General features: G+C 35.7%; 1 protein-coding gene across 9 annotated transcripts in view; it reads right to left on the bottom strand.

Moving 5' to 3' along the window:
• RASAL2 (RAS protein activator like 2) overlaps positions 1-25,219 on the bottom strand; it is a 380,784-nt gene that overhangs the window by 26,282 nt on the left and 329,283 nt on the right. For all 9 annotated transcript variants that reach the window (XM_004027955.5, XM_004027957.5, XM_019027079.4 and 6 more), the window contains 7 exons: positions 15,692-15,845; positions 13,323-13,421; positions 11,743-12,297; positions 9,309-9,453; positions 3,251-3,395; positions 2,314-2,550; positions 319-520 (listed from right to left, as the gene is read on the bottom strand). In XM_004027955.5, the coding sequence (XP_004028004.1) occupies positions 319-520; positions 2,314-2,550; positions 3,251-3,395; positions 9,309-9,453; positions 11,743-12,297; positions 13,323-13,421; positions 15,692-15,845 (1,537 nt within the window). The remainder of the gene's footprint in view (positions 1-318; positions 521-2,313; positions 2,551-3,250; positions 3,396-9,308; positions 9,454-11,742; positions 12,298-13,322; positions 13,422-15,691; positions 15,846-25,219) is intronic.

Genomic DNA, 25,219 nt, shown 5'->3' on the forward strand with positions numbered 1-25,219 from the left:
CATGCATAAGGTTGTATATACCAATATATTAGTTTCTAGTCAAGTTTTCAGATATGCACTCTGTATATATAAATTTAGAGAAATATACTCCATTAATTCAGATAATTATTAAAAACATATATTAATAATGTCATGGTTTTCTAGAGTTTCATGGTTGTCGATCTCATATTTTACTCAGAAATGATGACCATTTACTCTCAGATTTCTAGGGTAAACGGTTGCTTTCAATTAGCAGAAAGAGTGAGTGCTATCACTCTATAGTTACTTTCCAGAATTCAGGTACATTAAAGTTCTCTATCTTCCACCAACCTACTTTACCTTATCAAGTTGGGAAACTACTTCCCACAGTAAGGAATGCAAAACTGAAAGCTCTCGGCCCAGATCAATGTAACCATCAAAGCCTGGGGTGTTTGAGATGGTGTCTGGATTAGAGATCTCCAAAAGAAAGCGCTTCATTCCACCCCATTCATGTTCTAAAAAATCATTCATGAATGCCATGTATTCCTCTTTGTTACCAAACCTGAAGTAGAGGATGAGAAAATGAGAAAGAACATATTCAAGAGAGATATGATCATTCTGATTTGACATTACACAGAACTATGACTTTTTTTTTATTTTGTGGAGGGAATGACTAATTTTGTTTATTATCTATAAGTGATAAATGTTATAACATACTTTCTTAATATCACTTTAATATTCTAATGCTTTGAATAGCTTTCTATTCTCTCTAAAGGGTAAAGCCAAAACTCCTTTTTTTTTTTTTTTTAGTTCTGGTATTTAAATTTCTCTGCAATATAGCCCTCACTTACCTACCAAAAGCTCACCAGTACAAACCTTCAATACTGCTAGCTTCTACAAAGTCTCCCAAATATATTACACATTTTTTTCTTCTCCAAGCTTTTGCCCATGCTATTTACTTGCACTAGAGAAAAACTTCTCTCCTTTGCCTGTCTAGATTCTAGCTATCTGCAGGGCCTAGTTTAAGTCCATAAAACCTGTTCCAAAATAAAATATAAATATTTTTTAGCTCAAATATGGATAAATATGTATATTTCTGCATTGGCTTATATATAAATTATACAAAATTAAAATAGTACACCTCTAAAAAGCCACCACTTATACTAGAAAACAATCTGTTCACTGAAGTTCCAATTTTTTTCTTCAATACATTGCTAACAGAAACTTGTCTTTAAGCATCAATATTGAGTAAATCTGTGGTCAGTTCTGTAAATGTGAATTCCTTCCCAGCCATTTCTTAAATTTATTTTCTATAAATTATAAAAATATCATAAACTTACTGAAAAAAGTTTGAAACAATGAAAAGTAGAAAGAAAAAAGTGTGGATGTATCATTCAAGCTACCCAAATATATCTGCTGTTTATATTTTAGTACATTTCCTTCCCAACTGTTTTCTCCTAATTTTCTTTTGAAAAATTTTAAACCTACAGAAAAGTTGAAAGAATATACAATGAATACCCATATGCCTTTCATCTACAATAACCAACTGTTATATTTGCCAAGTTTGCTTTCACACCCTCTCTTTCTAGACAGATTTTTTTTTTTCTTTCTGGAATCATTTTAAACTAAGTTGCAGACATCACCTCTAAATAGTTTAGCGTCCATTTCTTCAGAATAAGGAATATCTCTTACATAAACCAATGCTATTATCACACTAAAACTTTTAAAAACATTATTCATGAATTATCTTATCTATAGTCTATATTTAAATTCCACCCATTGCCCCCAAAAGGACATATATATATATATTTTTCCAACTTAAGATCCAAATAAGTCTCAAGTATTGCATTTAATCTCTTTTAATCTAGAACAGCCCCCCTCCATCTGTTGCATTTTTCATAAAATTGTCTTTTTTGAAGTGGCCAGGATAATTGTCTTAGACATTGTAACCGCAGAATTTGTCTTTTCTTCCCAACTTTTTTTATACTTAGATTTTTGTGTTTTCATATTGCTGGGATAACAGTATACATACCACTTTTTATTCTGCCCTTTTTTTTCCCACTAAAGTATTTTTATCAGCACTTTTAATATAATTTTATCTTCATGCTCTATATTATTAGTCTTTGTAAACAGTCTGTAGTGCCTGCAAATATTCCATTGAATGCATGTATCATAGGATACTTAACCATTCCTCTATGAAGTGATTAAGTTGTTTCCAATTTTTTGCTATATTTATTAATACCACAGTGAAAATCTGGTAACATGAGTGATGAGGCTCCCAACCCTCATCCAAATTTTAGGCCTCAAGTATTTTTTAAACTGTGTTTTTAAAGTGGTTACAACAGTATCACCTACTTGGCAAAGTTGGCCAGGTTCTGAATGACCTTGGCAATAAGAGTTAGAGTCCGAGATGTGCGGTCATCAGGATACTCCTGCATAAGGTTGAAAAGACTGGGAGACATAATGGCTGGACACAGAAAACGGAGAAATAATGAGGCACTGATGAGCCTCTCGCTGATGTCTTGCTTGCCACGGTTCAGGCACTGCTGCTTCCATGATGCAAACACTTCTTTCAACTCACGAGGGAAAACACTAGGGAAGGAAAGAAGTACCAAAACCTCTAAACACAGAAGTACCAGTACAAGCACAAGTGATTCCACCCTGACCCAATATACTTTTGCTTAAGAATCAGGCTGTGAGGAGGACCTAGTAGAAATTCCGGGATGAGGTTTTACCTGATTCATGGCTGAGAGGCGGTGGAAAATTCACAGAGGCCAGATGGAGACTGGAAACCCAAGGCTACAGAACTCTGGATTAGTTTAAATTTAGTTTTGCAAAGTGGGAAAATGGCATGAGGCTCCTGACTAAACCATCTGGTTTAGTATAACTCACCATAATCTCTCTAAAGACTGTTTATCAAAAATCTTCCAAAATTTCGCCAATTGCTGGAGTTAGAGCAATGATCAAAACTCATGAACACATCTGTTCAACACTAGTAAATATTTTAGAAAGCAAAAGAAATACTTTTGATATTAGAGGCTATAGTACTAATATTCTATTAGAGAGATTATATTTATGTAGATAGCCAGTTCAAAAGTACTTCTGCTTACAATGGAGATTTCAATTTTAGACGGGACTGTATTAGGGAAACTTTCAATTTTTCTCCAAGACCCTCCCCTTTGGTTGTAAAATAATTGTTAACGTTGTGATGACTTTTACATGAAAAAATGTAAGTTCCATTGTGATGACCTTTACATGAAAAAATGTAAGGCAGAGGATAAGATAAGCTCACCAGTAAGAGTTGATGATCTTGCAGAAAGCCAGCTCACAGCACATTTTCAGGTTGCTCTGATGGTCTATCAGTTCACTAGATGAACATTTGCTGGGATCCACTTCACAGTTCTCATCGGACTCATACAAAGCTTTGATAAACTCCCCTATTTGAAGAGAGAAGATGACGGTATAGCTACAAACAGTGTCTTCCTGAATAGAATAAAACGACTTATGATTTCTGCCCTAAAATGTATAATGGGGAATTCTTTTCTAGATCTGACAGGGAGGGCACAAAAGATGGCCCATGAAGCCTCATTGCTTTGGAACCCAAGAGTTGCCACATCCTACATATCATGTTTATTTTTCTTATCCTGGAAGTGGAATAACAGCAATCACTAACATCATCATCACAGTATTTATAAAAGTGGTAATGATACTACTCAAAAAATATATTAAACTAAATATATGTTTAATTAGTATAAACTTGTTATGTTTTAAGGCTCGCTCTACTTAGGTGACTATTATTGTTATTCTAGAAGAACAAATGACCCAAGCTTGACTGAATAGTCCAGTGAAGGTTTTAAGTGCTAATGTTGGTGCCAAACACGGATACAAGTAAGGATCTATCTTCTATGTTTACCTCTTGTAACGGAGACAGTCATTCAACATTGCACAATAATATAGCAGATCTCCTTACATAATCTGTATATGCTTTTCCATATAAATTTAGTTTAGAAGCCATGTTCATACGGCCTATGCTCTATGAAGATACACCCACTATTCCCTGAAAGAACAAATTCCTACCTTACCTGTTTATCCTCTAGTATACACCATACCTTGTATATCTTCGACTACTTCATATTTCTCATTGTTTGTGTTTGTTTCATTTCTAGGATGAATACCTTCAGAGGTTAGGTACTAGGTTTTATTCATGTTCAAATCTTGACTCTTCTGAATAGCTCCCAAAATGTTACAGGTGCTCAATAAATATTTATCAGAGATGGCAGTATGTATTCTTGGTTTTTTATAGGTCTTTATGAAAGAGGAGTGGATCTTTCAAAGATCCTCCTAAATATGTGTTTATTACTTGAGGTTCAGGCTAGTTATAACAGACTTCATGAAAGTGAACAATAATGCCTGCAAAACTAAGTAGCAGTATCAGCAGCAGAAAGAGCATTTCTATCAAAGTGGTTAGTATTTGGATAAATGAAAGCTTTTAAAAATACCCGTGACAGGAGATGAGAAGTGATAATTTTGAGGAAAAACGCTTAGAGAACAGGAAACAATGTGGTATACAGAAAGGAAAGTGGTGCACAGAAAAATTAAAGGCATTGAGGTCAGAGATCTAGGCTCAAATCCTGGATCCATCATTTAACTGACTGTGGGGCCTGGAAAAGTCACTTAATTAGCCTGAGTTGCAGCTGTCTTGTTTGTAAAACAGTGTTAACAGCAACCATCCTGTAGAGTTGTGGTGAGGAACAGACATAATGCATGAAAAGCATCTAATATGGTACCTGGCTCTTAGTAGGCGCACCATACAAAAAGTATTTTAGTTTAAAAATCATGCAACTTTTGAATAATTTTTTGTCAGGTGAAATGGCCAAAACTAGTAAAAGACTGTTTTAAAATGTTACCAATTCTCCCAAGATATGTAGTCAATATGTTCTCTATGTCTCCTGTGCTATGTGTTTCCACAAATGAACTTCATTTAAAGAGTACCTAAATTTAAAACTAAGAAATCAATGTCAAATATCCCATGTAAAAACTGGCCAAACTCTACACCTGTATCCTAAATATTCTGTTTAGTGACTTCTTTTAGGTTATATGTATTCAAGGGAAAAAATACTAATATTAATAAAAAACATGAATATTAACCATATTTTTCTTTAATTCTTCAAGAAAAGTGCCAGATAAATAACTCCAGGGCCCAGAAGTAAATTAATTGTCTATAGTACCAGCTTAAAAAGTTTTTGTCCCTGATTATCACATATTTAAAATGCTCCAAAATAGAAAAATAATACTTTAACTGTTGAAACAATAACCAATGTTTGAGCATGCAGAATGTACCATATTGAAAGGAGAGGCTTTTATTGATTTGTAACTAGAAGGTGCTTAATTACCAACACAGATTAAAAAACCCACTTAAGTTTGCCTTCTTGCATTTGAAAAAAAAAACAGAGCCAAAGGGGGTGCTTGTCATGTCGTTTACATGTTAAGTTTGTGCCCAGAATGCTCTATGATGTATTTTCTATGTAAATCATTAACTCATTACTATCTAGCATAAAAATTTCACATGTAGGAATAAGTCAACAAGGATGGACATATTACTGCCGAAAGAAACTTGCCTCCACTGCTACAAGTGGAAATCAGGTCTTTTCATCAGGGCTTTCTTTTGTATATCTCACAGATAGTATTTCCTGTGTGTCACAGGATACCAAGGTGCAATCTGATTTCAATTGGAAAGGTAAAATGGGATAATAGATGGAAGATTTAAGTCTAAACAATGCAGAGTCTGTGCAGAAAGAGTGACGCTTTAATTAAGATAAGGACTGGCTAAGAAGCAGACAGATATCGTACACTATTACTGGCAACTTTTAAAATCAATTCTCTCTGAAAATTCTTCAAGCAGTCTGGAAACAGCATCTATTTCCTGCCCAAAGTATATGAAATATAGCAAAACTTTAACGAGAAGAAGACAATACAGCCCCTGTCCTGAAGAAGCTTACCAATTAATTCTGTTTATGTTCTTAGAAGCAGCAGCCATTTTTACTACTCTGGCCCTTGCTCTTGGATTATAAATATTATTACAGAGATTTCTGAGGGGTTACTTGAATTTCTTTCCATGTCCACTGAATTAATTTTCATGCCTCATTGAGCCCATCGGCCATTTAATCATTCACTGTTATAAAAAGACTAGTATCCACTTTTCATTTTGGAAATTATTTCATTCAGAAATCCTGTTTAGCACACTGAATTTCAAATATGAATATTTGATTTCAAAGAAGCAGATAGTCAATAAATACTCACTCCTATCTCCATAGAATGGAGAATACGGTTTGAGATGCTTTTTTTTTTTTTTGGGTGGACTTTTTTAACAAAACACAAATCATTAAAGCAAATCATGAGATATAATTTATGACTGTAATAAGCTCTTTATGTAAATGACACTATAAACTTCTTTGTACTTTTCTTAAGCTCTTTGTACCATTCTTAATTTCTATATGATTAGAGAAAAAAATATGAAGATAAGCAGGAAGACAAAAAATCTGCTTCAGAGCAGAAACTAATTGTAGTAGCTACTATAATGCGTCTGCTTCATGTAAACACAGTGATCCTGTTTCTTGAATGGCGACTCACTTTATTCCTTACAGCCTGCCTCCTTTCCTCCTGAAACCAGTGTGAGCCATCACTAGTGATATTTAAGGTGCCAAATGCAATATCCATTCTTTTTCTTTACCTTCCATAATTTCTGACTCTACTGATGCTCTCTTCTCTATTGGTATCTAGGACTCAGTATTTTCCTGGTTTTCTTTCTTTTTTGGATGCTCTCTCTTTCTCTGATCACTTCTCTGATTCCTCTTCTTCATTCTATACCATAAACCCAGGTGCACTCTAAGATCTATCCTTGGCCCTGTTCTCTTCCTGCTCTGGTAATCTTACAGCTTCATTTAACCTCTCCACAAGCATAAATTAGTCTCAAATTTCCAACAGCCAGCTAGACAGGTATCTTAGATTGCCTATCTAAAACCCCTGAGATTTCCTACTAGAACTTCAAATTGAATATATATGTAATTTCCACTGTTTCACACCTACTACTTCTGTGGTTTCTATTCCTGTTAAGAATCTCATCATCCCCCTAGTCACTCACAAAACCCCACAATTCTCTGTAGTATTTGTTCCCTCCTTGCCTCCCACAAACTGAAAAATTTGCCAAGTTCTATCAGTTCAACCTTAATATTTCTCATATCCGTCTTCCTCTCTATTCTTACTTGCATGATTACAGTCATTCAGAGTCTCATTCTTTCTTATCACAATGGCTTTTTTTTTTTTTTTTTTTTTTAAGAGAAGGAGTTTTGCTCTTGTCTCCCAGGCTGGAGTGCAATGGTATAATCTTGGCTTACCGCAACCTCCACCTCTCTGGTTCAAGCAATTCTCCTGCCTCAGCCTCCTTAGCTGGGATTACAGGTGCCCGCCACCATGCCTGGCTAATTTTTGTATTTTTAGTAGAGATGAGGTTTCAGCATGTTGGCCAGGCTGGTCTCGAACTCCTGACCTTGGGTGGTGGGCCTGCCTTGGCCTCCTAAAGTGTTGGGATTACAAGTGTGAGCCACCACGCCCAGCCTACAATGGCTTCTTAATTGACTGGCTTTCAGTAGGCTTTCTTCACTTTTTTTTTAAATTTTTTAATTTTTTTAAGACAAGGTCTTTCTCTGTCACCCAGGCTGGAGTGCAGTGATGTGACCATAGCTCACTGCTGCCTCGAACTCCTGGGCTCAAGCAGTTCTCTTACCTCGGCCTCCTGAGTAGCTGGAACTATAGATGTGAGCCACCATGCCTGGATACAACTCGTCTTAATCAGTCTGCTAAGTTAATTCCACTGAAAACACCCTGCTCAAAACTTTCAGTGGCTCTCCAGTTATTACTGTAAACTTTAAATCTTCACCCAGGCATTTGAGGTTTTCACAAATTGGTTCTAATTATTGTTTAATCTTTTTTTTGTTGTTGTTCACATGTTTCTTTCATGTCTTTTTCCAGCTAAATAGTTTTATTCCACACATTCCTGGTTCTGTCCCACCTCTATGTCTTTTTGTTCATGGGTCCTTTCCCCCATGCTACTTCTTATCTTATCTTATCTGCTCTTGCTCAATGTCTGTTTTTAACCTTTCTATTCATCAAACTACATACAAAACAGAAATATTTCACACAGAAAGTTTGACAACTCTATCAGCTGGATTCAATTTTTTAAAATTATTTGAAAGAACACAGAATGTCTCTTTTTGGTATAGAGATATCCCTAATGTTATATCCTTACATTGCAAACTTCTTGAGGGTAAAAATCTCTCCAATCATTCAACATATTTTTACTTTCTATTCTTGATAGTCACACGTGGCTGTTGAGCATTAGAAATGGCTTGTGCAAATTAAAATGTGTGATACATGTGAAATACACACTGATTTTCAAAAAGAATAAAAAAGTAAAACACCTAATTAATAACTTTTATTCTTCTAAACCATTAAATAGTATTTGGATATACTGGGTCAAATGAAATATGTTATCAATTTCACCTGTTTCTCTTCATCCTTTTTAATACTGTGACTACTAGAAAATTTACAATTACTCAAAAAATAAAAATAAAAGTATTCACACATGGGTCATATTTCTATCGGACAGTGCTGCTCAACAGTGTGTGCAGGTAGTGGGGATATGGAGGTAAAACAAAGGGCTATTTCCTTCAAGGAACTCACATCTGCTCTATCATGATGTATATTAAAGTGACCAGCACAGTACCTTACTCTAGTGGTTAATGCCTCAATTTCATGACCAAATCTGGAACTGCAAGTGCGTAGCCTAGTCAGCAAGAACTACTGATTGGACAAAAATTAGTTATGTTAAAAATTCTAGAGAAAGGCAGAAATTTGTGGGGGGAGTTGTGGGAAGTGGCAAGAGTTTCTTCACTTTTGATTAGAGTTTTGCATGCATGATAACAAATGTCAGGGTAACACTCTCAAGACTAGGTAATAATATCATCATATAAACACCCAAAACTTTGGGCAAAACAGACCACCTCAGATCTATCAGTGGACACTGCTGATATTACTGTGCATCCTGGAATCATGAAGCTGGGGACCTGGGGTAGCAGTCTATGCTGACAAGGTTTCTGTTTCTACATTTATTATTATTTCTCTACTGGTGAGTACTGCAGACTTCTTACAGCCATGATTCAAACCTTAACACCTGAGTCAGCTAGAACTAAATAACATGCAGAATTTGAGCTCAATTCATTTGTCTCATGGGGGTGAAATAGCTTAAAACTGAAAAGTAAAGAAAAGAAAATAGATGTTTTTCTCTTTCATACCCAGTGCGTCATGAAGATACTGTTGTCCCACCAACTTGAGGTATTCCTCAATGGATTTGGTGGCAATAGTGTTCTCTCTGAATATCAAGACATCATGCTCTCCACAACGATCCACCTCAGACATCACCAAGTCAGTCAGAAAATCCTGGTAGAATAATGTTCAATCAGGCAGAAAGCAACTGAATAAATAATACACATTAGAAGAGACTTTTGAAATATCAGACATCCTGGAAATGCTGCTTTAAAACTAAAGCTATCAGATTCATCTGAAAGGAAAAAAAGCAATCAGGATAAAATCTTAGGTGTTACTACCCCTACATTTAAAATTCCCTCAAAGATTTTCCATTGCACTTTTGATAAAGGCCATAATTCTGAATGCAGTCTACAAGTCCCTATATTGTCTGGTTTCTGTCTACCTTTCAAGCCTTGTACCTTTTCTTTTTAGGTCCTTTAATACACCAAGCCCTTTCTAACACACACAATGTTCTCTATTCACCACAAAGCCTTTTTTTTTTTTCCAAATACTGTTCTCAGTTCTGCTCTGCTCCCACCCTTGCTTCCACTCCCACTGTCAGGTAGCTCATTCCTGGGATCCTTTGGATTTTAGTTCACACATCATTTCCTCAGTGAAGGTGTCCCTGACCAACATTGCCCCTGAACTCCATTAGTCAGCTCCCCTTGCTCCATTTCATAGTATCATCTCTCTTTTTATCCTCTGCAGTTCTCACTGTAATCATATTTATTTCTGTAATTACTTGATTAATATTTATTTTCCCCAGAAAACCAGTTTCTGTTTTTGTTTACCACCATATCTCCAGTACCTAACAGTTTCTGGCATATATTAGGTGTTCAATATATAATACTTACAAATCGGTCCACAGTGTCAATGTAGAATCTACTGAACTCATCACTTGAAGTCACTGTCTAGGCTATCTTTCTGTCTGCCCGCCCACCCATCCATCCGTCCATCCATCCATCAATCCAGAAGGATAGCATAAGGGGAAATAAAGGTGCAAAGAAACAGCTGCTTCATTCCTCAACAGTCTTAAAGAACTTCTAGTAAAGCTCAATGTTGGTTGTTCAGTTTGAATGTGATAACATCGTATATTTTGAATGCTATATAATTATTGGATATTTCAAGGGCTGCAAATGCTAAAATAGGAGGAATATGCTGATTTATTTTACTTTAAAATTAAGCATTTTAAACATCAATGGGACTTACTCTGGGGCAGCTTAACAGTATAACAGAGTTGTAGACTTAGGAATCACTATTAAACTTAATGCTAAGAGACAGGAGGAAACTCTTGGGGGTAACGGTAACATTCTGTATCTTGATCATAGTGGTGGTTTCAATGGGTGCAAAATCGGTCAAAGCTTACTGAACTTTTCCACTTTAAATGGGTGTTTATTCTACCTAAAATGTACGTAAATCAGTATTAAGTCATTAAAAAAAGTCTTAATGTATATTCTGAACCTTGAGCAACTGAAAAGTAGAAATATATCCATACAATTCAAAATTTCAGTGACACCTCACTCCAAACTCATAAGCTTTTTAATGACAGAATGCCCAAGATTATCATAAGTAAACTTAAACACAAAAGTTATAATCCATAGAAGCCAGATACGAGACTAAATATTGAATATATTGATATATTCCGACATATCAAGAAATAGTAATAGTACTTTGTTTGGTTCTAAATACATTATTCTAGCTGTGAGTTTCTTTGGATCTGAGATGTAATTTTATCATGACCAGTTTGCATACAGTATAACGGTAACTCTTCCTAGTTAATATCCTTCATAGGTCAAAGACTCTCTCAACTGGTTTTTGTTCTTCCTACAACCAGCATATTTCTCCTTTAAATAAAAAATATTCCTGAGTTTTTACTTCTATCCAAGGTGAAATAAGATAAGTGTATCATGAAACAGCTACCAATTGTATCATATCCCTTGGATTTTTATTCTAAATATAGATTTTAATCCCACAAAGACTCTTGCTAATACTCAATATGCTTCTGGAATACTTCCTTCTGTGCCTAGAGGATACAGTCATCAGTTAATCTTAAATAAAATACAGTGAGGAAGAAAACCACCATACAACACTCTAGAACTAAATTAAAGATAAGGAACCTTGAACATGCTGTAGGGTTATCGTGCCAATCCTACCATTTATTTTGTCAGACAAGAAAGAGCTGGCTGTGTTATCTATGTTTCATGCAAATTGGCTTTAAATATTTGTTGGTCTCTCCATTTTACTTGTTTAGTTTTATAATCTTCATCTTTTCTGGATCTAATAGGTTTTCTTCTTAATTCTTCTTGTTTTGACCAATAGTAAAGCACATTTCTCTAATTTGGATTTCTACAATATCCATATCTTGGTTTATGAAAGGTAGGGAAGAGACTTCAGGTACTGCAATCCCCCTTTTCCACTTACCTTGGCTCTGCCAGTACTTTGAAGAATGTGCACTAAGGCACAAGCCAACTCCTCTTTATTTCTCACACTAATTACTGGCTCAAGGACAGAACACAGCATGGTGTAGTTGCTGGTGACAAATTCTGCAAATTCTTTGTATTGCTCCATAGGCAGAATGGTGATAGTTTGGAAACGTGATTTAATCCGAATAGAAGGTCCTCCTGTCTTTCCTTTGTTGGGTGTAGGTGTACTCACTGGATACCACTTTTCTACAAATTGGCGACCAGTCACACTGGCAGTGGGGATGTTGACTAGACCTACATAATTATTCTTGTCCTTTTTTTTCTTTTTTTCCACATCCTTGTAAATGTGAACTGTGATACTATGAAGAGGTGGAAGGCTGAAGAATTCAAAATGTTCGCCCCAGAAAATATTGTCTGCTTTGGTCTTGCTGGTTGTACGAGCAAAGAGGGTATCATCAAGGCACAGTTCGCAGAAATATTTCTTTTTAGGGGCAAGGTCCTTGGCTTCAATGATCCATAAACGAAGAACATTTTCAGCTCGCCTGCAATTGTCCTATAAAGAGGCAACAAAGCTGAATTTCAGAGCTGACATTGTAGAAAAAAAAACATTTTTTTCTTAAGTTGGCAATGTTCATTAGGTACTCTATTAAGGGGAGTCAACAAATAATGAAAGGGATTGCTATCTCATTGCTTAGGTTAACAGCAAGCTCTAAACAAGCATGCATTAGAATCTTGGAATTATATATAGTTCATTATATATATTATATATAGTTCATTCTATTTTATTTACTTGGGTTAAGAAAATATCATTTTGTAATGGTAAGTTTTCATATAACCAGTCTAATATCTGCAAATAAAACAGATAAGCTGTTAAGAAGCTCGTATTCTAGTCGCTCTTCTATCATGTACTAGCTTCTGACATGGCCAATTCACCTAACTTTTCAGAGTCCTTTTATCCATGCTGGTAGAACCATGGCAATAGTATCTGCAGTAAGACTGCTTTTAGCTTAAAATGATAATACAGTTTGGATAGTTGTCCCTGCCCAAATTTTATGTTGAATTGTAATCCCCAGTGCTAGAGGTGGGGCCTGGTGGGAGGTGTTTGGATCATGGGGGCAGATTCCTCATGCCTTGGTGCCATCTTCCTGATACTGAGTTCCTGTGAGATCTGGTGGTTTAAAAGTGTGTGGCACCTTCCCCCTAAGTCACTCACACACACACTCTCTCTCTCGCTTGCTCCTGCTTTCACCATGTGATGTGCCTGCTCCCCTTCTGCCTTCTGCCATGACTGTAAGTTTCCTGAGGCCTTACTAGAGGCTGAGCAGATAACAGCACCATGCTTCCTGTAAAGCCTGCAGAACCGTGAGCCAATTAAACTGCTTTTCTTGATAAATTACCCAGTCTCAGATACTTCTTTATAGTGATATAATAAGGGCTTACTACAAATGGCATAACATATAAATGTGCTTTAAAACTCTCAAGCTGTAGACAAATTAAGGTATTACTACCACACTTACCTTCTATCAACTAACTGCTTACAAAGTTGTACATTTTTTAGATACTTGAAGCTACTATTACCTTATTAGGTTGAACTGTCCTGCGAAGGTTTTCCATCCACTTATCTCTCTCAGAAGCAGAGTTACAGCTGAAGCATTTACTTCCACTTAAGTAGGTAACCTTCAACATAAAAATTAGACATAAGAAAAAGAAAACACTGGATTTCAGGGCTCTGTCATTAGGGTTCACAGCATACCTCTAACTCTTAAATGATAAGGTTGAAATGTCCTGGAATTAGGATGGATGGATGGATAGATAAGAAAAACATGGTCTCAGATCCCAAACTACTCATGCTGTGGTTACAAAAATAACCTAATGAGCGACATCCTTACCAATACTAAAAAATTAATATGCTAATTTAGTGTTTTTGTTAGTCTTGTCCTCTGATGAAAATGTACTAAGAGTCCAATTTTATTGAAAGTAGACAAGGCCAAAAGGAATGCAAAGCTGTGAGTTAGACATATGCTATGAACCTAAATCATACCATAAGAAACTAAGATGTTCTTTGCTAGTTTTCTGATACCTATATCTACATCTACATCTGCTTTTTGCTTAGGTAGCATCCACATCCATTTCCAGGTATGAGAACAAAGGCCATTTTAAATTCATCCAAGGAAATTAAAACTGGCCTATGGTTCAGAAAAATCAAAATTAAAGGCCTTTCAGGCAATACCTTAAATTACCTGCAAATAAATATGTTCAACTTTGAGTTAGTAAAAAATAGGTAATAAAGGATGAGAGTTTCTGAAACAGCTTATCAGATTTCTTGAGACTCTCTTTACTATATTATAGAAGGGTACTAAATGAAATTGAAGAGTTACTAATATTGAATTACTATCTTTGGAACCCATTTTTCCTCCACTACGCAATCAGCCTGTTGATTTCTAGTCATTTATTAGGTTAGCCTGACCACTATTAACACAGTCCTTTAAAAATGAAATATGTTGGCCGGGCACGGTGGCTCACGCCTGTAATCCCAGCACTTTGGGAGGCCGAGGCGGGTGGATCACGAGGTCAGGAGATCGAGACCATCCTGGCCAACACGGTGAAACCCCGTCTCTACTAAAAATACTAAAAATTAGCCGGGCGTGGTGGCGGGCGCCTGTAGTCCCAGCTACTCGGGAGGCTGAGGCAGGAGAATGGCGTGAACCCAGGAGGCGGAGCTTGCAGTGAGCCGAGATCGCGCCACTGCACTCCAGCCTGGGCGACAGAGCGAGACTCCGTCTCAAAAAAAAAAAAAAAAAAAAAATGAAATATGTTGTTATATACTTAGCACCTAACTCTGGGCTTGATATACAGCCTAATGAACTGAGTTCCGCAAATACAAGAAAGTTCAACTGATTTTTATAAAAAAGAACACCAATAAATATCCTGCCCAAATTGCTGAAGTTTGCTCACTTATTAACTCAATCTCTGGTCACAACCTAATAAATCCGATCAGATTATATGCTCTGTCCAATACAGCAGCTACTAGCCTCACATGGCTATTCCAGATTGAGATGTGCTGCAAGTGTAAACACACATCAGATTTTGAAGACTTAGTTTTAAAAAAAAGGAAACAATTTCTCTGATAGTGAACATGTTGAAATGATAATATTTTGGATATGTATGCAGATTGTACTATATTTCTTTTGGACAGTGCTGGTCCATAAGAAGAGGAACCAAACATCTTTTGACTTCTACAACATCTAGTATAGGACTCATCTGTAGTCACTTCGTAAGCTCTTGTTAATTAATCAAATCTCAGCCCTAATAATTCTATGTATGTATAAATACATGTATATATAGTTTTTGAATTTTACTTGTAACTGGCTAGTAGTATATATTTGGAAGGGAGAAATTACCTTATGATAGTTGGCAATTTTGTTTATTCAAAAATCAGGCACCTGCAATGTGCTGGGGTCTGGGTTAGTTACAGGGGATTTCAAAAATAAATAAGACATTTAGGTCAAAACGTCCTGGAATTAGGATGGATGGATAGATGGATGGATGGACGGATAAATAAGAAAAACACAGTCTCAGATCTTGAACCACTCATGCTGTGGTTAGAAAAATAACATGATGAGTGACATCCTTACCAATACCAAAAATTAACATAGTAATGTAATGTTATTGTTAGTCTTGTCCACTGATGAAAATGTACTAAGAATCAAATTTTACTGAAAGGAGACAAAGCCAAAAGGAATGCAAAGCTATCTTTAATAACTTTAACTGCGAATATGATTAGATGAAAAGATTTCTAACTTTTTCTCTGTAAGTAGATAATTTCTAGCAACTGAAAACCAGTTAATTAAATCATCAAGTGCACAGTAATGAAATCGCAAAATTACTGGACAGAAAATCCAATTGTTGTTTAACTACTCTTCCTTTTTTCTACACTTTATTTTTACCTCAAAGCAGAAGTCTTGTCCAAGGATGCTACTATGAAGTGGTTTCACTGATACAGGTTCCCCTCTACCAAGATCCAGACATTCCACTGCGCTGCACGGGCTCAGCAAGGATTCATGGGAACGTGACTCTTTTAGTTTAGGCAGCCCACGAGACCTAAAAGTAGAAAAAGATATTTAAGGTAGTGTAACTTGGCCAGCAAGGAAATGAAGGTCTAATGCAATGGAGGATAACAATAAATGTACAAACGCCTAAGGGAAGAAATAAATGAGGAACAAATTAATAGTTAATCTACAGTAACAATAATAGTAATCATATTTATGTGGCAAATATATTCTCTCTATATACCTATGTGAGTGCACACACACTTTTTTTCAATATGGCATAAAAATATACTATAATTTTACTAGTCTTGAGTGACCTTCAAATCCCATTACAGACATTGTTTTTTATTCTTATTCCTATTTTGGAAGATGGAGAAATATATACTCTTTAAGGTTATCTTATACATTCTTTCTTATGCAAAGGTATTGCCAAAAGACAAATGATTTCTTTTTGTTTTTCATGTTATAGCTTTATCCTCTTATATCATTGACAGAATAGTAGTGGCTGAATCTTCATTTTGTTTCTTTCTACTTTGGCAGAACACACACACACACACACACACACACACACACACAGAGTCGAAGCTCAACTTTTTATCACAAGACCTTGTCTTTCAAAAGTCCTGATTTCCATCTCAATATAGAATTCTTTTCTGGCAGGCTTTTGGTTCAATACATGCTTTACTGTATAAGCATGAATAAAGAATAAAATGCCTTGAAGAAACCTCCCACCATGGAAAAAAAAGCCCAAACTCTCATCTAGAAGAGAGATCTTTGTCAACACCATTCAGTCATCCTGGCTGATTTTGTTTCCTAGTTGTTTACAAGAAGAATGCTAGGAATCATGACTCTTGTCACTACAAGAGCCAGTACTTCACTGCCTTCCTCTTGAAAGAATTAAAGGAGTCAAACCTAAGTACAATATTCTTGAATCCCAAACTGGATGGCCATGCAGTTTGACTCAATAATCATAGTATCTATTGAAGTAAACACCCAGAGTTACACACACATATTTCAAGCAGAAGTACTTAGTAATAAGGATAAAAAGAAATGCCTTGTGTAAAGACAATTGTTTTTATAAAACACATTAAATAAGTAGCTTCATTTAATTCCTTGAAATAACCACATTAACACTAAAAGGAACTTAAATATTTAATGCCAGAGTAGCTTTTGGTTAAATTATAAAGTAAAAAGATATAAGAAACTAGCATTAAGGCTGCTTTCTCCTTTCTACCTTTATTCTAACACTGTTTAATCAAATTTCACAAAATAAGAAAAATCTTAAGCTTATAAGGATTTTAGTTCTTCTTCTTTCCACACACACACACAAATAAGCCACCATTTAAAGTTTAGGCTGCAAAACATGTGTTCTGATATTTAGTAATTTTTAAAGTAAAAAAGTCAACATTTATATTTCTTGTTGATAGTACAAAGTATGCACAAAAGGGACAAATGCTACCTAATGTTTTGTATCTTAAAATGACAATGTTTATTTTTCTGATATTGGGCAAGAACAAAAAATTAAAATATTTAAAAATTAAAAAAACAGAAAAGAAAAATATAACAATGTAAGCTCCATATTTATTTCCCTTTGTTTTATGTATAAGACAATGACATGTTATGTACTGCAAATATAGTACATCAACTATAAATAATTAAATGTTAGAAAGATTGTACTTTAATTATCATATAATCTTTCCCAATATGCTACACGGGAAGCCTGATTAAGGAAACTGGACACTGTAATCTTTCTTAAACAAAACAACAATTCTAGCTCATTTTTCCCAGGAGGAGTTGCTGGAAGGAAAAATCCTCTCATGCTCTGGGGTGAGCTTCTCAACAGGAAAGATTAAGGCATGTTTAAAACAGAAGGAGGTATGACAAAGGCAACTTTTATTTTTTAAATTCTCTAGGAAAAATTTCTAAAGCATAAATTAATTTTATTTCAAACAAAATAAATGTCTACCTACATGAAGCAATGGTAGAGCCACCTGGCAGTGCAACCCCAAATCATAGCGGTGCCACATGTCCCGGTATAGCAAGTCACTTTCTGAACTATATGTCAGAAAACAACTCTCTGTTTAGAAGACGAGAACAAATAGAAGATGGCTTCTTTGTTGCCTTTGGTTACTGATAACATCTTTGAATAAATGTTTTCCAGGTGTTATTTCAAGTCTTCCATAGAAGCAGAACAGAAACACAAACAACAGATCAAGACTTCATCTATCCAAACAATTTGTAGGATAGGTAATATTCCTTCTTCTATTCCTTCAGGCTGCACCCAGCCCCTCAGGTAACAAACAAGGCACCTGGGCTCTAGGCTGGGCCTGTTGCCATGGTGCTACACCTATAAGGAGATTAGAGCTGGAAGGCAGCAAGAAGCTATGGCTTGAATAACGCAAGGGGCACGCTCTGCAAACATGGCAAAGTCGACTACTTTAAGACAGAAAGGAAGGAATGGTGAGGCTTCTATCCATTTCTATGAACAAGTTCTCAGTAAAAGGCAATAGAAAAGAGACGAGGCCAACTCTGGGAGTGGGAGATAATCTCTTATTAAAACCTCTACTAGGTGGCTCACACCTGTAATCCCAGCACTTTGGGAGGCTGAGGTGGGCAGACCACTTGAGTTTAGCAATTTGAGACCAGCCTGGGCAACATGGTGAAACTCCAACTCTACAAAAAATACAAAATAAATAAAAAATAAAAAGTAAAACCTCTACTAGGGACTAACTTGAGAAACTTTAGCTTGCTTCACATACAATTCCCATGCCCCTACTAGAAGCTATTTCCTATATCTCACCTTGCAAGTACAAAGCTTTCTCTCACATGTGTTCTGTTTCCTTTACAGTGCCTACCGTGGTTTAATGTTTCTAGGTATTATTTTACTGAAACTTACCTGGCTTACATATATTTTCTTCTTTTACAGAAAGATGGTGAAAACTATTTTTTCACTGTATTTCCAGTGCTGAACAAGTTTCATTTTGATACTCAGGTCTAACTTCAAATGTAGCCATAAGAGAATTTAAAACTAAGCCACTTAGTTACCGAAATTTTAATTAATACATAGTTCAGAATGTCATATTTTTTGGCATTTTTATGTGTGTGTGTACTGAATTGAAAACCAAAGTCACGAATATATTCAACATTATTACTGAATAAATAAGCAAGCCCTCCCTGTATTGGGAAGAAAGTATCTCTAAGAAGACAGAAGTAATTCCCAGAGAAGCAAGATTATAGTAAACAGGAAGATCAAACAGCCTGGGACTGGCTTGGGACAGGGGAGGCATTATTTGTACAAATATTTTAATATAATAGCATTAGTAACCCCAAGTTTCCTCTAATTCATGTTTACCTTCTTCTGAATTGATTTTTCTTAGATCTACTAACTACAGAGTTTTAGTAGCCCTGTGTGGCACCAGAGTTTACTCCTCTAACAGAAAGCAGAATGTGGATTTATTGGGAGAATAATGAGTTTAAAATAATGATTCCCAGTCCAATCTGACAATGGCCTTCATCAAAAAATCTAACCCATCCTTGAAAGTGGACTTTGTGAATCCCTTGACTACTGGCCAGGTTCTCTCCCTGACTACTTCCCATACTGCCCCATCATCCCGAACACCATGTAAGAATAATTCAGGGCTCCAACAGACTATGTATTGATTTAAATAAAAAACTGCTTCCCAGAGGCAATTTTACTTCTAATTAAGGCACACCATATTCTTTATATTTTTATCTTAAGGTCAGCAGACGATCTTGATTTCTGTGTAAACTTCAAGACCTCTAGCAATGTGATAGGTAATGGTTAAAATCTAATTGCTTTGCTGATGAAAATTACCTGATGCTTCTGACTTATTTAAGAAATAAACTACTAGCCAGGTGAGGCTTTCTATTACTCACTAAAGTGAATGAGTATTATATTGCTTGAATCCTCATCCCTATATGAAATCAGTCTTAAAAGATAAAAGTGAAGGGCTGGGAGATGGGGAGCCAACATTCACATAACAGCAGATACACTGGTGAAGAAAAAAAGGAATAAAATAACACTGATTAGTGCAATTTTAAGTAAAACACAGCTGGATTTTCTCAGCTTAACTGGCCAATTTTTCAGAATGCCACATTTCCCCCACAGCTCCAATGAGGCTTGGTGGTGCTAGCTCAATCTGCTACATGTTTACAGATTAAGTTCCAAATTTAGGAATTGGGAAACTTTTAATTAAAAATGCTTATTGCCACATAAAATCCTGGACTCCAGTGCAGGTGAGTTTCTGCTTGGCTTGGCAGTTATGATTCCAGACTGCTTCAGTGAATTCCTGATGAGATAGCTCAGCCAGTAAGCTGGGTGCAGCAACATACTGTTGTATTCACCAGTATGCATTTCTAAGGCACTCACTTTGTTTAAAAATGTCCTAGGTAGTAATTAACAAAATTGGGTACCCTAATACTCTACCAGCAAGTTTATATAGTGTCTAATCAGTTTTTTAAAAATTGAATTTGAGCTTTCACTTTGGGAAAAATGTAGCTTTACTTGCTCCCTGGATTTTATTATTTTCCAATTAGGTATTTTGTGAAAATATTCAACTGATGTTTGCCAATTGAAAGTGCAGATCCTTTCTTGTATTATAATTTTAAAGGTTTTCCTCCCTGGATTAAAAAAAAAAAAAAGAAATTAGAGCTCATTCACCAGAGCTCTACTTATGTGCAAAGACTTGTTCAGCCTGAGGATCCTGACAGCACCGGCTGAACTGGTTTACCTGCTGTAGTTAAAGCCAGTAGTCTCTACTGCTTATATTACTCACTGATTTTTATGTTAGCTTAAAAATACATACCACACCACTCACATTAAAAAGCTATTTATGGAAACATAACATATAGGTCTTACTTCTCCCTGCTCTCAGCCTCTAGGACAGGATGGTCTAATGGGACCAGCTGGTAATGATGAAGAAGGATATTTGTCAGCCTGAGTTGTCACTCAAAATGAGAAACTCATGGTAAAGAAATGTATCAGCATAGACAAAAATATCCTTACCTACTTTGTACTTGGTACATATACATGTATACACACAGTGAAGGTGGATACAGAAGGAAGACTAGATTATAAACCTTAAGACATATTCTAGGGAGTAGAAAATCCAACTTGCCTCCAATATGATAGACACTAGGGAACAATTCCTTTACAGAAACTGTACCATGTTATAACATATCTTTTTGTCCTTAAATTGCAAAGGTAATATAATCTACTAGCACCTATTAAACAAATTCAATATAAACACAACTATATTGAATTTTAAAAAACAGAAACTAAACCAAACCAAACCAAACTCGTAATCCAACTCAAGTAACATACCAGTAAGAGTGGACAGACTACAGCTTTTATTTCCTTATTTCTGATTTCAGTTGCTAGACTTTTAGTCTCATAATTGCCATAAAAGTAATGGGTAGAAGGATAAGAGAGGAAAAAAACTGGTGAAGTTCAATAACACTGACTTTTTTTTTTTTTGAGACATAGTCTCTCTCTTGTCGCCCAGGCTGGAGTGCAGTGGTGCAATCTCAGCTCACTGCAACTTCCGCCTCCTGGGTTCAAGTGATTCTGGTGCCTCAACTTCCCAAGTAGTTGGGATTACAGATGTGTACCACCAACCACTCCCAGCTAATTTTTGTATTTTTAGTAGAGATGGGGTTTTACCATGTTGGCCAGGCTGGTCTTGAACTCCTGACCTCAGGTGATCTGCCCACCTCAGCCTTCCAAAGTGCTAGGATTACAGGTGTGAGCCAACATGCTTGGCAACACTGACTTTTTAGTAATTCCTAAACTCATAACTGATTTGCTTTCCCATTAGTTTCTCGTTTGGTTGAATAAATGAATATATGTATGAATCCATCTATCTAACCAATACTTACCTGGTGTGCATTATGGGTCAGGCACTATACTAGAGGTAGATGCAAGGAATACAAAGGTGAAGAAGAAAAGCATGGTCTTTGTACTCACACACAATTTATAATCTAGTGAGTTAACAATCCATTATAATACAATGTGACAAGACTTACGAAAAAGGATGCCAAAAAAAGGCTCTATGAGCTCTAAGTAGAGGATTTTAAGGTGGGGGTGGTTCAGAGAAGACTTCTTGGAGAAAACAGTAACACAAAGTTGTAACCATCTTCATGGGGATGGGGTGGATTTCACTATATGCAGGTGTGGAGATCTACAGAAAACGGATAGCATGTGAAAAGGCCTGTATTACAGTATGCAAGGCTGTGGTGTTCAGACAGTGAAAGAAATTCAGCAGTGTGGCTCTACTACAGTATGGATATTAGAAGGAGAAGAGGCTGGGGTGTTGGAGTGGGTGAGGCCTGGTGAATAATGAGGTTTGAGAGAGATCACAGACTTGTAGTCATGTGTGGGTATTTAAATTTGATCACAATACCAGTAGATGTACATCGGAAGGCTTTAGGTGGTAGAAGGGGAATTACACGGTAAGATGTGTGTCTCAGTAAAACTACCTTGGCTAAGGAGTGGAGAAAGAAAGGAGTACACAGAGAGTGGAGAGAAAAGAAATGAAAGACCTAGAAACCAGTTCATTGATTATGGTAGTAATCTGAGTAAAGATAATGAATTAGACTAACAGATATGGGGAAGAAGTAGATGGCACTGAGAGAGATTTAGGAGGTAAATAGGCTTTGATGACTGGAATGCTGGAGGAATTGGGGAGAGGGTAGAGTCCAGGACAACTGCTCATTTCTGGCTTGAAACACTGGGTGAAAGATGGTGATGTCCTTCACAGGGATAGGAAAGAGGAGGCAATGCTGGTTGAGGTGAGAGTATAAATAAAATCAAGTTTTATACAAGTTGAGTTTGAGGTTCCTGTCGGGGTAGATGTGAACAGTGAAACAGAACATACATATTGAGAAGACAACCTAAAAACAACCTGAGGCATGTTAACATTTAAAGCTACAAAACTGACAAAAGACACTGAAGAATTTGAGAGAGAAGAAAAACCAGGTGAGTCAAGTATCACAGAAGGCCAGGAAAGAGGGGTCTCAAGAAAGGTGGATTAATAGCAGCCACTGAATTTGGGAATTGAATTTAGAGGTAACTGGAGACTTTGGCAAGAGCAGTTTCAGAAAAGAGGACAAAAATAAGATTTCAATGGGTTGAGAAAATGAATGAAATATGAGGAAGTGAAGATTAATTCCACAAGTCTGATTGTGAAGGGGTGACAACAGTAAAACAGCTAGAGGGAGACATGGGTTTGAAACAGGTTTTTTAAAAAAATTAATCATCTTTTAATTTTTCTCCTGAAACAGTAAGTGATAAATACTCTTGGCAAAAAATTCCAGGAGTTCAGAAGGATATAAGGTAAAGAATAAAAAAAGGGTACCTCCCACAACCTCCTATAGAAAGGAGGCCATTAACAGTTTTTGTGAACCCAGAAATATTTTATACAAAGGTACCCATATATGTATATAATTATATAAAGTATGTAATATATAGCATATTACATATATTTATATAACAATATATTTGCACGTATTTAACATAATATACATAATATATTTAAATACAAACATATGTCTATATATACATATTCATTTACATAAATGGGATGGTACGATACTGTTTTTAAGAGAATATTTTGGACTTCTATCCATATTGGAACCTACAGATATACTTTGTCTCTTTGTAATGACCACATAGTATTCCTTTACATGAGCCTGTAATAATTTACAGTCCTTGATGACCATCTAAGTTTCCTTTTTTTGTGATTAGCAACAAAATTCAGAATATCTTACTACATATATCTTCATGCACATGTGCACACATTCATACTTCAAATTCTCAGATGTGAAATTGCTAGATCCAAGGGCATATGCATTTAAATTTTTGATATGGCTCAATTACCCTCCATAAAGACAACATCAATTTAAGTGTCTATCAGCAGTGCATGTTTCTACCTGCTATCTTCAACATGAGATGTGGCTGAACTTCAAAATCTTTTGCCTGTTTAATTAGTAAAAAATCGTATTTCATTATGGCTTTAGTGTGCATTTCTTTAATTATGAGATTAAGGACATTTGTACATGTTTGTTGGCAATCTCAGTTCCCTTTTCTGTGAATTATAAACTGCTATTCCATGTTCTTAAACCATTTTCCTAATTGTTAAAATTAACTGATATGTAAACAATCTTTGTATATTAAGTAAATTAGTTCTTTTTCTGTCATATTTATAATATTTCCCCCCAGTTTATGTTTACAAAGGGCTTTTAAATTCCAAGATCATAAGAAATAAGCTATATTTTCTTTTAGTGCTTTTAAGTTTTCATTCAATCCATTTGGATTTTTTGGCAGAGGAGGAGAGATGAAAAGAGTACAGTACGGAGTCAGCTTTGTATTTTTCCAAATTGCAGAAATATTATGATCATAAATTGACTCAATTATTACCATATAGTATTCTGCTGGTATAAGAGGGGTGTGTGTGTGTGTGTGTGTGTGTACTTTTTTGCCTTCGTTTTTCCCTTCTTTCTTATTTTGTCAGCAAGTTAGGATTCCTATCAACACACACAACAAAGAGTATAATGGAAAAAACACTCAAACTGAAGCCAAAAGCCCTACATATTCACATCAGCTCGAACCACTTATTAGCCATGTGACATGCAGTAAATAATTTATTCTTTCTGAACCTCAGTTATCTCATTTAAGATATGTGTAGATAATGTGGATAATGATTTCTCTTCCTACATCTCACACAGTTGTGAGAATCAAATGCAGTAATCTATAATTTCACATCTATTTCATAAACTGCAGTACAATACAAATGTGAAGGAGTATGATTGTAGACACACAGCTTTTTTTGCAGTGATATGACATGCATTAGTTCATTTTATGTAAATTATTCATCTGGTTGAGATCAGGAAAGCTATTCTTGAATACACTCTTCACTGGAAGAAAACAAAGATGGAGTAAATGTGTAGAAATATTTTTTCTATTAAGATAAAGCATTCTAATGAATTTTAAATGTTATCATGATGCAATTAGATACTTCAATTGGGTTTTAGTTCATAAAACTAAGGGATCCCTAATTGGCCCATGGCTGTAAATCTGGAATAGGAAACTCTATAATCGATAGCTAGACTGTATTGATTAATTAATGGCTTGGAGTCCAGTAATTTCTGAGAAGTTGTCATATCCACATAGACCATATTTTAAAAGATTGTAATTCTTTTTTATCTGGAAGTCAGTTTTGACTCTCCTCTTCTGTTTCAGGCCAACAAATGTGTATTGAGTTCCTCAATAGGACAGTCATTGTGCTAGGGGATGAGGATACAAAGATTGTATCCTGGAGGAGCTTTCAATCTGCTGCAGTAAGCAGACATATGAAAAGATAAATTGAATAAAAAAGTTAGTCCTAGAATAAAGTATGCAGAGTTGGA

Source organism: Gorilla gorilla, chromosome 1, assembly GCF_029281585.2.
Source record: "Gorilla gorilla gorilla isolate KB3781 chromosome 1, NHGRI_mGorGor1-v2.1_pri, whole genome shotgun sequence".
In the NCBI taxonomy this organism is placed as follows: Eukaryota; Metazoa; Chordata; class Mammalia; order Primates; family Hominidae; genus Gorilla; species Gorilla gorilla.